This window comes from Anastrepha obliqua, chromosome 4 (genome assembly GCF_027943255.1).
Source record: "Anastrepha obliqua isolate idAnaObli1 chromosome 4, idAnaObli1_1.0, whole genome shotgun sequence".
NCBI lineage: Eukaryota > Metazoa > Arthropoda > Insecta > Diptera > Tephritidae > Anastrepha > Anastrepha obliqua.
Window position 1 is genome coordinate 22,723,204 of NC_072895.1, and position 13,985 is coordinate 22,737,188.

Sequence of the window (13,985 nt, forward strand, 5' to 3'; positions counted from 1 at the left end):
CTTGGTTTTAACAGTTCATAATAAATAAGACCAATTTGGTCTCTCCAAATACATAGCATAATCTTCGCAGCGTGAATATTCAGCCGAGGCGACGACTTAGAAGAATGACCGGGTAGAGCCCATGACTTTCTTTCTTTTTCTTTGGATTGCTGTAATGCATCCATTTTTCATCACCCGTCACGATGCGATGAAGAAAACTCTGCCTTTTTTTGCCTTTTTTGCCGCTGGAGCAGTTTTTCACAGGCGAAACGTCGAAAAAACGACGTTCAACAACCCTTGGTTTTAACTCATAATGAACCCAAGCCCTCTGTTTGTGAACCATTCCTAAAGCATGCAATCGCTTGGAAATAGATTGGCGGCTAACTCCTAATACTGAAGCAAGCTCTTCTTGCATTTGACATGGATCCTCATTGGCCAATACCTCCAATTCAGCGTCTTCGTAGGTTTTTGGCGCACATAATATATTCTTTCAGGCTTAACTATTTTTATTCTTAATATGGCTCTAAACAATTTTTGAGAAAAATTACATAATTTAAATGGCCACCATAAGCACTTCTACATGCTGTCATACGAGAACTAAATTTTTCAAGGACTTGCTCACATTTTATCGCATTGAGTTCAGCAATCTCGATCCGAATGTTATGTCTCAGCTCCGGAGGCTTTATTGGCTTATTTGCATAAATTTTACTCTAAAAAATCGCATGATTTAAGTGGTCAGTTTCTGTGAAACTTATCGATCGGGACGCTTAGATCACAATAATGCAAATTTTCTCAGTGTTGTGCGACCTGTGGCTCCATCCACGTGAAATGCTTATGTATTGTATATTCCTTCAAGCTCAGGCTACATAAAATCTTCAATAAGTTATCTATAGCGATGTCTACTCACAGTCACAGCTTTTCCATTTTTATCTTCGAAGAAAAAACGGGCCAATTATTTCACCCGCTCAAAAATCACTCCAAACAGTACATTTTAGTAATTGATGATAGAAAATGTAACTGCCCGACGAAAGTTTGATGGGCTGCCCTTCGTTTGAGGCAGCTGGCCGTTACTTTCGTTTATCACGAAATTACTTGCACACGGTCTGGATGATAACTCATACAGTTTTCAATATTTTTTGATGCATTTTTTTTAAATACTCGAAATTGTTTTTTCTATAGTCTGTCGAGTCGGACTTTTGATATTTCTATTGTTACCCTTATGTAAAATCGCCCAAATAGCCAATTCATGAATGCGTTTTTGTTGGGAACGTCAAGATATCGTTGTTGTAGGTTGTTCAACAACATTTTGCACTACAGCAATAATATTCTCCATAGAACGTCCAGTTTCTGGTCTGTCAGTTATTTTTCTATCTTCGACAGCACCAGTTTATTAGCATTTTTCGGCAAGCTTTGAATTGTCGACTCATTCGGGCCATTATTTCCACCAAAAAAAAAATTAAAAATATTTCGATATGTTGTTCTTAGAGATCGGTCATTTCCATATTTATTTTTTCCTTGTTCACTTCTCTCAGGAGCATAAGGCCTCGATAAGACTCAGTCTTGCGTTGGTTTCATTAATCTATTTCTGATAGGGGTTGGTGATTAGCCTGCCGCTACCAGTCCTAAGTAGTGGGAATGTCCACCTGTCGTTGCTTAGGAACAACCCCTTCTTACTGCTTGGAGCGCCATCTGTGTTTCACATTTTTCTGCTAGAAGGATCGCACAGATGGTTGAGTACTTCGCTAAATTTTGGTGTGTCTGCGCTATTACCGCGATTGCCCGCTTCCTCTTGCTGGCGCCACTGATGCAATGTGTAACTGGGTCTTTTTCTTTGCTTTTTACCTGTTTTAGCAGCCAAAATGCAAATAATGCACTGACTATTGTGCGGGAGTAAGGATGGAAAGGATAAGTTTTTGGGGTTGAGGAATTAATTTTTTTTTTTTTTTGTAAAAACTAGGAAAGTAGGTAAATTTGGAAAAGTGTGAGGGTCGCGCTTTACGTGGGACTCGAACCCGCAGCCTCTGGGATGGCAGGCTAGTGCACTTACGTTAGACTATCGAGGCCGTCAAAATTATGTCAAATTATGTAGTAATAAAAATGATGAATTTTGTTTTTTGTGTCGAAAAAGTATAAGCCCTTTAATCGAGTTTACGGTTCAAAACTAAATCTAAATTTAAGTCAAGATAAATGTAAGAATCTCTTACAGTATTAGGTACATATTTTTTCACATTGGTTCAGCACGGCATTATAGAGTCACTCCAGGGATTTGTGCCATTTAAGGGTTAAATTTAGAAAATTATTTCATTCATCTATATTATTTGTACCATTTAAGGGTTAAATTTAGAAAATTATTTCATTCATCTATTTGTATCATTTAAGGGTTAAATTTAGAAAATTATTTTATTAATTTATTTGTGCCATTTAAGGGTTAAATTTGGAAAATTATTTCATTTATTTACTTGTACCATTTAAGGGTTAAATTTAGAAAATTATTTTATTAATTTATTTGTGCCATTTAAGGGTTGAATTTGGAAAATTATTTCATTCATCTATTTGCACCATTTAAGGGTTAAATTTAGAAAATTATTTTATTAATTTATTTGTGCCATTTAAGGGTTAAAGTTGGAAAATTACTTCATTCATTTATTTGTGCCATTTAAGGGTTAAATTTGGAAAATCATTTCATTAATTTATTTGTGTCCTTTTAGGGTCGCAAATTTGCATAATAACTTTCAATAATTTTAAAGCTTTCTTGTATACGTAAAATTGTATATCTGTCTAGTTGACAAATGGGAAAGATGATGTAATTATACACTACTAAAATTTGGTACTGACGCCTAGAAGCCCTTGAACGATCTTTTACTGCCAGAATTAACTAATTTTAACATTTATTTTTAATTAATTAACACTCAGCAATTAAAATATCTCCTCTAACTAATGACTAAATTTCGTTTATTTTATTTTCCAGATTCTGATCAACATGCAACGTTCTAAATGACGACTACACAACTAAACGACGGATAGCGCGGGATGTATCAGTTTAATTTGTGATATTTGCTTTCTCTAAGTTAAAAAAGTACGTTGCTCCAAATAGGCTTTAAGTATTCACAGCACTGCATATATTTACTATGTGGATGTAACTTTATTTTTGATGACATATTTACATACGTTCGTCTACCTTTATACAATATTTCTATCTACTTTTATCAATGTTGTACTTAAATTATAATTTGAAAACTTTTTTTGGCAAACGTCTTTAGTTCAACAAATTTTGAGCTTAGTTGTATTCAAAGCAAAAGAAACGAAAAAAGACAACCACGAAACTTTAGTTAAATTAAATAAATTCTAAATAAAATATACAAATAAATTTAAAGCAAATTTTAAATAATTAGTATAGAAAACTGAAAAAAACTAAATAAAAATAACTAAAATTAGCAATAATAAAATAGAATATAAAATAAAAAAAAACTTACTTTAAATGCTAAGCAAACACGAGCAAAGTGATAACTAAATGCAAAAAACAAAAAAAACAATCAACCACTAAAGCACAGTAAACATCCCACCGAGCGTATAAAAGACAAAGAGCCACTCACTTTTTAAGTCCCACATTCTGCCAATTCCATCTCCAAATTCGCCACTGTGAGAGCAGAGTGTGTGAGCTTCGCAGAGTCACCATGTCACATGGGGGCGGCCAGGAATGTTTGTGATATTTCCAGCTGATGAACTCATTTTGATGACATACGGTCCCGCTATACCACGACTAGCTCCACGACCAACACTCGACTGTCTGCGCGAACCCGAAGTGCCAATTGAGATACCACCAAGATCACAACGCCCATCATCATCGGCCAACGGCACCACCACTGCAACCAGCAACAGCAACGCCACAGCAGTCGCCCACAACAACAACAGCAGTAGAACTGCAACAAAAGGCGCCAACAGCCCCAGCTTCAGCGCCAACACCACCACCACCACCGCCACTGCACCAGCTTACAACTCGACACCAAAGCCCGTCAATAGCGCGTCCGCGTCCGCGCCCACTGCTGCACCAGTCTTCACCACCGCCTTCACTTACGACCCCGCACAACCACCTCAATCGGTTGTATTGACGCACGCCTCGAACTCCCTACCGCCGACACCTACGCGACGCACTTCGCGCACATCACGCACATCACTCACCCACTCAGGCTCGGCTGTGCCCACACCAGACGCCACCACCTCGAAGCAGTCTAGTGTGCGTAGCAACAGGAGTAGCCGTAGCCGTAGCATACATCAACAGACACCACCGCGACAACAGCCACTGCAATTGGCGCCGCCGCCTGCGAATTCGCAACAACAGCAGCAACTTCTTTTACTCCAACATCAACAACAACAACAGCTTCAACAGCAACAGCTACTGCTGTTACAGCAACAGCAGCAGCAAGAGCAGCTACTCAAACATTTGGAATCTCAGAAGCAGCAGCAGCAACAGCTGAAGCAAAACAGTATTTCGGCACGCGCTACTTTGCCCGCCACCGCAACAACATCCGTCCAAATGCAGAACAATGCAGCGGGCAGTTCACATTCGCTGCAGGGCCGACAGGGTGGCCAACGATCAGCGCTTGAGCGTAGCACAGCCGTAGGTGGCTCCACACCTCAACGGGGTCTGACGCCGCAACGGGGTGCAACACCCCAGCACAGCCACGAGCTGGATCACATGGATGAATATGCTGGCGCCACGTCCATGGGAGGTGGCGGCCAGTTAGTTAGTGCGCGCGATCGCAGTCCAAGCGTATTTCTCGAACCACCCTCACCCGATCCGACACAGATTATCTACGGCCCCGGCTGGGGCCGGCCTATGTCGCCAATGAATCTGCCACCAGAGCCACGACCCAAGTCGCCGACTCCAAGCAAATCGTCACGTTTGCGTCCCAAATTACATTTGCCACTGGGTCGCCTTGGACGTTCTACCTCAACAGATCAGCGTGAGTCCAACCGCTTGAAGGAAGATCTGCAACTACTTGTGGATAATCCAGTTTTTAATTGCGAAAATTTGCGTCAACGTAACTTCGATGCGTTCTTCGAGTCGGGCGAGCCCAAGTATAAGTTGCAGCCGAAGACGCCGAACTCGGCGCCAACTGGTTCGCTATCGAGCGCCAGCAGTCAGTATTCACCGCAAATGGATGCGCGGAGCATGGCCAGCGGAAGTGGAGGCGGTGGTGGATTGTTTGCGCGCTCGCCGAACGAAGGAAAAGGGGCCATGAATGCGCGCTCACTCTCCGCCGAACAGCCTGAGATGCCGAGTCGCGACAGACGTGCGGCGTCCGTTAGTAGTGGTGTTGTGCCCCAGAAAGGTGACAGGTGCCCCCAAAACACAAAATTCTTTACAATAACTAATCAAATTAAGATTTACAGTTTTGCAGTTTTAAGCGGCTTTTCTAAAATAGAAAATAAAAAAAAAATAAAAAATTCAAAACAAAAAATCGAGTATCGCAAATGAAAAAAAAAAAAAATTGCAGAATTAAAATATTCCAAATATTAAAAAGAGAGAATGAAATGAATGCATCAAAATAATTTGAACGAAATTAGGAACGACATGAATCTAACCTCAAAATTTGTTCAATTTTTTCTTAAGCAATTTAAGCATTGTTGTAGTTGTTGTGTTTTGTTTCTATTTACTCGCTTGTTCTTGTTGCTTTTCGCTAGCATGCATTATTATTTATTCGTTTTTCAGCCAGTTAAACATAAACTATTTTTTTTTTATAAAGTCAGAACTTGAAAAACATTGTGGCGAGATTTCGTAAGATTTCCATTTTAGTAAAAGCGAAATCACAGTCTGAGCTTAAAGGTGAAAGAATTAATTATACATTTCGTATTACAGTTATTTTTCGCCGGCCTCCGTAGCCGGAGGGTGGGTGCGAGACTTCTTCTTCTTCTTAATTGGCGCGATAACCGCTAACGTGAGTTGAACAAAGCGCACCAATCGTTTCTTTCTCGTGCTAACCGGCGCCAGCTGGACACACCAAGTGAAGCCAAGTCCTTCTCCATCTGATTTTTGCAACGCAGAGGAGGCCTTTCTCTTCCTCTGCTACTACCAGCTGGTACCGCATTGAATACTTTCACAGTCGGAGCGTTTGCATCCATTCGGAGGACAAGACCCAGCCAACGTACCCGCTGGATCTTTATTCGCTGCGCTATGTTCACCGTATACAGCTCATCGTTCACAGTTGCTAACGTGCCAAGGTCCAAAAATCTTGCGCAGAATCTTTCTCTCAAACACTCCAAGCGTCGCTTCATCGGATATTGTCATCGTCCACGGTTCTGCGCCATACGTTAGGACGGGCATGATGAGAGCCTTGTAGAGTGTTGGTGCGAGAATACCATTCGGTAATGCACAGATTTGAATCTCCGAGCATGAACATCAAATAATAGAAAAAGTTTTTTTCTAACAGCGGCACCCCTCGGCAGGCAATGGCAAACCTCTGAGTGTATTTCTGCTATGAAAAAGCTCTTCATAAAAAATATCTGCCGTTCGGGGAAAACATCAAGATGCACACCACAAATAGGAAGAGAAGCTCGACCAAACACCGAACAGAAGTGTACGCGTCAACGATTTATTTTTAATACAGATATTTTATGCACAGGGTGGTCCAAATACTGAAGATTTCAAAATGACTATCTACAAATGAAAAAAAAAAAATCATTTTATTAGAAAGAACAAAAATTATCATTATTTATGAAACGTGATTCCATTTATGAAGCTAAGTTGAGATTTGCAGTAGCGCATCTTATCAACAAATAGTCAAAGTCAAACTAAAGCTTCCTTGATAGATTCCGGCCTTATTCCTATCTGCATAACACTAATCCTTAACGGGTCTAAAGGATTGGCGTATTAGCTTCAAGGTGGCTAATAAGCATCGTCAAATTGGCCGAGTACAAATGGTTAATACTTACTTACATACATAATTGACTGTAACAACCTGTTACAGAGTTACAGCCTGCCGAATAATGTCTCGCCAAGTGTCTCTGTTTTCCGCACACTTTTTACAGTTTCGTAATCCAAAAGAAGCCAGGTCATTTTCAATTTGGTCCCTGCATCGGACACGAAGAAACCCTCTTCGGCCTCGACCGCCAATTACCGGTTCAAACACACTCGCACCCGGAGCCCTACGGACGACATGACCCAGCCACCGTCGTTGCTGCAGGGTGACACGATTGAGGGGTGACTGTGTTAATATCTCCGTATAGCTCGTGGTTCATTCGAATGCGCTAACCGTCATCTACGCGAGCGCTGCCAAAAGGTGGTGAAGCACTTTCTCCTCGACACCTCTTAGAGCAGTTGCATCTGATTGCTTGACTATCCAGGTTTCAGCGTCATAGAGAAGCACCGGGATGATGAGTGTTTTGTAGAGTGTTGTGTTTGTTCGTTGAGAGAGGGTTTACTACTCAATTCCGCACTTGGTGCATAGTAACACCTGTTAGCAAGAGTTAACCTTCGCTTGATTTCAAGGCTGACATTGTTGTTGCTGGTAATTGTGGAACCAAGACAAATGAAACCCTCGAATTTATGGGTGTTAACTTTGACCTGTGGTTTAAGATGGCGCGACTCCCTGCAGGATGCCAGCATATACTTGATTTTGCACTTGTTTACGTTCAGACGAAATCGTGCGGACTCCTTTTCAATAGCCGTCAAGGTGGCGGCAACATCCCGTTTGGTATGTCGATGTCATCAACATACGCAAGGAGTTGGACACTTTTATAGAAAAACTTCCGTTTCCATCTACCCCCGCCCTGCGAACCAAACTTTCCAAAACAAAGTTGAGAAGATCCCATGACAATGACTCACCTTGTCTGAAACCTAGAAAAGCTTCGGAGAGGTCCTTTCCTAGCTTGACGTGTAGCTTTGTGTGCTGCTCAACGTCATTCTGTTCAGCCGTATCAGCTTAGCAGGGATACCGAGCTCAGACATTATGCGATATCGTGGAATCAAAAGCTGCCTTGTAGTCGACGAAGAGGTGATACGTGTTGACTTGGTCCTCATGGGTCTTCGCCAGGAACTTCCGCAGTATGAATATTTGGTCGATGATGGAGCGACCAGGTCTAAAACCGCACTGGTACAGGCCAATTAGGGATTCAGTTTATCACATAGCAGGCGGGATAGAACCTTATAGCCTATGGAGATTCGGCTGATCCCTAGATAGTTTGCGCAATCCATGAGGCCACTTTACTTTAGGATAGGACAAAGGGTACTGAGGCTGCATCACCGACTCACCGGTCATATTTTTTGCTTGCCATATCAAGTCAATGCATGCCGCTACCACCACCAACTGCTCCAGCTTTAAACCGCTCGCCAGTTAGGCCATCAGCTCCGGCAGCTTTGTCGTTTTTGAGTCGCTGCATTACAACTCTCGCTTCGGCAAGACTTGGGAGCAGATCCAGCACTCCGTCATCCCTGATTGAAGATTGCGGAGTATCAGCTCCAGAGGCAGGATTGTTTTGTTCTACGATCGCCAACAGCGTGGAGAAGTGTTCCCTCCACAACCTCAGCACACCTTGCGAATTCATTACCAGGCCACCATTTTGGTCTCTACAGAATGAAGCTCCTGTCTTGAAACCTTGTGACTTCAACTCTCTTCACTTTTTTATAAAAATTTCGGGCGTAATTTTTGTTGTGACTTATCTTGATTTCCTCTTGTTCACGCCTTTCTTCTTCCCGTTTTTTGCGCCTGATGGTGCGCCTGTCTTCAGTTCTTAATGACTTCTTACTTCTTCAGACTCTATCAAGCGTTGGTAAGCAGCGTTTTTACTGCGGTTGCCGTCTGACACTCATCGCCATATCATCGGCTGATAACCAAAGAAGTTTTCACAAGTTTCTGAAGTTTTCGTCAGGTGTTGGATGCTGCTGGAGATGTTCAGTGAGGTGAACGAAGTAGGCGTTGACAGTCTGTTGCGATATCAGCTTTTTGACGTACACCTTTCTTTGCATCATTGCACGCTTTATTTTCTTTACAATTAAGGGTGCGCGTACCTTGACTGCTGTAAGGAAGTGATCGGAGCCGATGTTTGGATCTCGCATTGCACGAACATCGAGGATGCTAGATGAGTGTCTTCCGTCAATCACAACATGATCTATTTGATGCCCGGTTCGTTGGGCAGGGTACATACATACAGATGTTGGAATCTGGTAAAACAGACTACCATATTTCGTGCGCCGGCGAAGTTGATCAACCTTACACCGTTGTTTAAACTGGTGTGGTGTAGGCTGAACTTTCCGATAGTTGGGCGGAAGTCTTCTTTTTAGCAATTTTTTTAATAATAATAATTTTAACGTCGTGTTTTGGATTTTTTTGAGTAGCGCATAGAAGTCGTCCTTCGTCGATTCACACTTCTCATTTGTGCATGTGTGCATATGAGGCGGATGTGGAAGAACTTAGTTTTAATGCGATTATGGCCAGCCGTTCGCCAACAGCTCTAAAACGCGACACAGCGGCTCGCAGCTTCGCGCTTGCCACAAATCCACACCCAAACATGTGCTTCCCCGCATGTAGGTGTAGCGGATATCGCAGGTTGCCATTTTATGGGTACCTGCCGCTATTCATCGCATTTGCTGAATGGCGGTAATGCCAGCCTTACATTTTGAGAGGGCATCCGCCAGCTGCATAGAGACACCCATTATAGCCCTTAGTTCGTTTGCAGGGGTCGTCATTAGAATACACATTTCTTATACGAGGCAGCTCTTCGTCTTTTCATTGGTTTGGTGTTTTTTTATGTGGCGGGTCCCGACCCTGGCACACAACCAGATAGACTGGTTGTTTCGCCTTCTCACATTTGCTCGCTCTCAAACGGATGCTCGAAAGCTATCCAGAGGATAGTTGCGCAAAGCCCGGAAGTTGCGAGATGCTTGTCCGTATGCAGAAGAGTCGTTCTGGCCACTTCCAAGTGACTGGCGATCAGAGACTTTCCCCATTTGCGTGGACTTTTTTTTACTGGTGGTGTTGGCTGTTTTCTTCCATATAAAGAAAACGTCTATCATTCGCCTTATGGGAGAGAATGATTATTTTAGGTCTCTTGGTTGAAAAGAAATTTTTGGAGGGCAATAAGAATTAACCCTTGCAGCTGCTTAATCAATCGTTTAGGCCGTCAAAAGTAACCATATCAACAACAATCATAGTTAAGAGTCCTAACTGATTTCATTCTCCCACCTGTTAGGTTCACGTTACCGAAATGGCGCAGACGTACTTATATCCATCCGAGGACACTCACGTCAGCAACTCCAAAAATGCGTATCTTTGTTGCTTTTATAAGAGCAACAACAAAATTTCTAGCACTCCGCTGTGCCTGACAGTTCAAAGATAGATATGAAGACACAACAAAACTGAACTTCATACTAATTTGAGTTACGTCAAAATATAAACAACTTCCTCCGACCTCCCCTTTTTCATTCAATTCATTTGTTCGCACATTCACAATTGAAATGACAACCATTGCCGCCGAACTTTCTTGGGAATGAAGTCTATATAAATCCAAAGCAAATCGATAAAGTCACATGGACCTTTGAATCGTGTCTCACTGTGAGTTGCACTGTACGAGTGCAGGTACAGCGCCAGTTGACGTGACTAGCATTTGAAATTTTACGGAAGTTCTATGCCATAATAAATATAAAAAAAGTTGTTCTTGTTCTTGCTGTATATGCAATTGGTGTTGCGACCCAATTGTGAGACAAATTATTGATAGTCAACGTGGGAGCTATTGTTCAGCAGCGCTCAATTGTTGATCATTGCTCGGAAGCCACTGAGGTGACACAGTTGAGTTGCAACATTTTATGGGAGTTGTTGGTGTAAATAAAGTAAATATGTTATGAATGCGTATTTCAACGTGTTTTTATATTTTATATTTTTATCAATGCCAAGTAGCAATAAAAATTGCCATAACCCAAAGGAAGGGTTCACTCCCTACTCCCGCCGTAAGGAATGATTGCGAAAAAGCGAATATCGCAATAAAATCCCATCGAGTTGCCCAAGTGTACACATACAGCACAAAGTAAACAAGCAACATGTGCGCCACAACAATAACAACAGCAAAATTAAACACAACAATGAAAAACTCATAGCCATAACAATAACAGAAGCAACAAAAAGTTTTTCGACGAAATGAATTTTTATTGAAATTACTTTCCTCGGCAGGCAAGTGACTTAGCTAGGAGATGTCACCAAAAAACCAAATGAATAAAAACAAAAACAATTACAAACAACAACAAAATATCTAAATGCACCACGTAAATTATAACAAACCTCGCTGCTTGGAAAATATTCGACATGACTCGAACGTGTAGACTAGCGCTGGCTTGAGTGGCAATTTCGTTCTACACATCCGCTGAGAGTTCGGCACATGACCCGCGTGGCTGTTAAACATTGCCCGCCACAACGAGTCAGTCCCAGTTGGGGTTCGTTTGCTGATGCGTGCTGAAGCAAAGTTTTTGATGCAACTGGCATTGTAGTTGCTGTATGTGTAGATGTATACAAGGTATAGAAATCTGCAACGCATGCTTGCATGTGAATGTATATATCTTCATGTGCAGTAGGGATGCCCATATTAGACTTTGCGAGACAAGTGCAAGATAACGGGATGATTTTCGGTGAAATCTTTGTGTGAGAATCTCTTTTAAGTTGGCGCGTACACCATTTTTGGGTATTTGGCCGAGCTCCTCCTCCTATTTGTGGTGTGCGTCTTGATGTTACTCCACAAATGAAGGGACCTACAGCTTCAAGCCGACTCCGATCGGAGGCTTTTTCATGGCAGAAATACACTTGAAGGTTTGCCATTGCCAGCCGAGGGGCGACCACTATTAGAAAAGTCTTAATTTGGGTGTCTCACCGAGATTCGAACCTACGTTCTCTCTGTGAATTCCGAATGGTAATCACGCACCAACTCATTCGGCTACGGCGGCCACCGCCTCATGAAATTATCACAAAAGCAAACCGAAGTTGCTTAAGCAGCTGGCCGAATAAAAGTTTTAAGGAATCACTGGTATCACTGGGAGACTTTAGACAACTTAGACTTGAGCGTTCAATGCAATGCTAAATGTGATAACCGTAAACATTTCAAGCCGAACCGAGCACTTTAAAATTCTAGTCAAGCACTCTACAATTCTCAGAAACTTCGATCTCAACTACGCAGTAACTGTCCAATTTTCTCTTACGTTAGATGCAAGCCGATCCCTTGTCACCCACAAACCCTCAAGGGAGGAATGGACATCCGCATTCAATGTGCTTGAATCCGCAAGGTTGGATGAAACGGTTGATGTAGCAGACTCCTACGAAGTAAAGGCGGTTTCAATTGGTGCGGGTCGATTTTGGCGCCCAGTGGCAGCCATTTTGTTTTGGTGACATCTATCAAATCTTTTGTTTATTATTCAGTTGTTTATGCCAAATCATCATGGCAAGTTACACGATTGAACAGCACGTTGAAATGATAAAACTTTATTATCAAAATGAGTGTTCAGTAACGCAAACGTTGCGCGCATTGCGCCCATTTTTCGGTAGACGTGGAGGCCCTTCCAATTTCTTATGCCCATATTGAACCATATGGACCTAGACGACATGTGGTTCCAGCAGGACGGCGCTACATGCCACACGGCAAACGCCATTTTATTCCATTTCAACATCTACCCGCCCTTATTGAAAAACCCTTTACTTTCTTTTAAGCATAAGCCAGAGCATCTACATAGAATGGAATTGTGTATGAGCGTAGAGCTTCCCCTAGAGCTCAGGCAATATTGCGCAGTGCACTTAAAACCAAGAAAGAGTATTTAAAGGATAGAGAGAACCTGGTTGTGTGGACATTCAAAACTCCTCTGCAATATGTCCTACTGTTTTTAATGTTATATAGCAAAATTTAGTGAGCCACAAATTTACCATCTAAATTTGGCGAAATAGTGACCCCTGGCTTCGGCCTTGTTGGCTGGGTCATGTTGTCCGAATGAAAACAACCGCTCCGGCTTTGGAAACTTACGTTCCAGCTCTGGAAGAAGAAGATAAAGATCTTCTCTGCGTTGGAAAGATCATGTGGAGAAGGACTTGGCTTCACTTGGTGTATCCAACTGGCGCCGGTTAGCACGAGAAAGAAACGACTAGCGCGCTTTGTTAAACTCGGCCAAATTCACGTAAGCGGTTATCGCGGCAATCAAGAAGAAGAAAAAGTGGTCACCGTAGTGGAATAGGTAGATGCGTGACTACCATGCAGTAGTGCTTGGGTACGGAACATCAAACGATGTAAAAAGTTTTTTCTAATAGCGGTCGCCCCTCAGTAGGCAATGGTACACCTCTGAGTGAATTACTGCGCTCATAAGACTTTAACAATAAGACTTCGCGTTTAACCGTTTTCGACTTTTACATACTTGGAAAACAATTGCAGTAGATTACACTAGTTTACACCAAAAATGGTCCTCGACCAAAAAGCGTTTTTTAAACTAATTTGAGGTCTGTTGGATGCAACTTTGTAAAGATTCCGTGCAACATAAAAGAAGAAGTTTGAGAGTAAAAGTGTATTTTCGACCTCAAACATAGGCATGTCAAAAGCTGCAAAAACACACGTGTTGACTTTATGGGTCATAACTTCTACAATTTTTCGTCGATTTAGACAAAAAAAATGTAGGTGACAAAATTGTCTTTGAGAAAACTTATCTTATATCGATATAAAAAAGTTTTTTGTTCCAGAAAAAAGTTAATAAACTTTTATAATTTAATAAAAAATGTAAAAAATGCCTTTCAACAGCTGTTTTGCGAAAACTACGACTTCCATTGACACGAATTATATATTGCCATGTAGGCTATATGGGTGCCTTTCGAAATTTATGTACTTCAAAGAAATGGCGCGCACTGTTTTCGAGATTGCAGGTAATAACTGCACTATTGCCCAAAAAACAGGTTTTTTGGGAATATCTCGGAAACCATTCTTTGAAAAAAAAAATAAAATTCATTTTTGGTTTCAGCGACCTCAAATTTGTCTAAAAAACGCGTTTTGGTCGA

General features: G+C 41.8%; 1 protein-coding gene across 1 annotated transcript in view; it reads left to right on the top strand.

Annotated features, from left to right (window-relative positions):
- The first annotated feature begins 3,515 nt into the window (after window positions 1–3,515).
- The window catches only part of LOC129243579 (uncharacterized), a 112,395-nt gene continuing 101,925 nt past the window's right edge, over window positions 3,516–13,985 (top strand). The window contains exon 1 of the mRNA XM_054880699.1: window positions 3,516–5,312. Within this exon, the coding sequence (XP_054736674.1) occupies window positions 3,677–5,312 (1,636 nt within the window). The 5' untranslated portion in view covers window positions 3,516–3,676. The remainder of the gene's footprint in view (window positions 5,313–13,985) is intronic.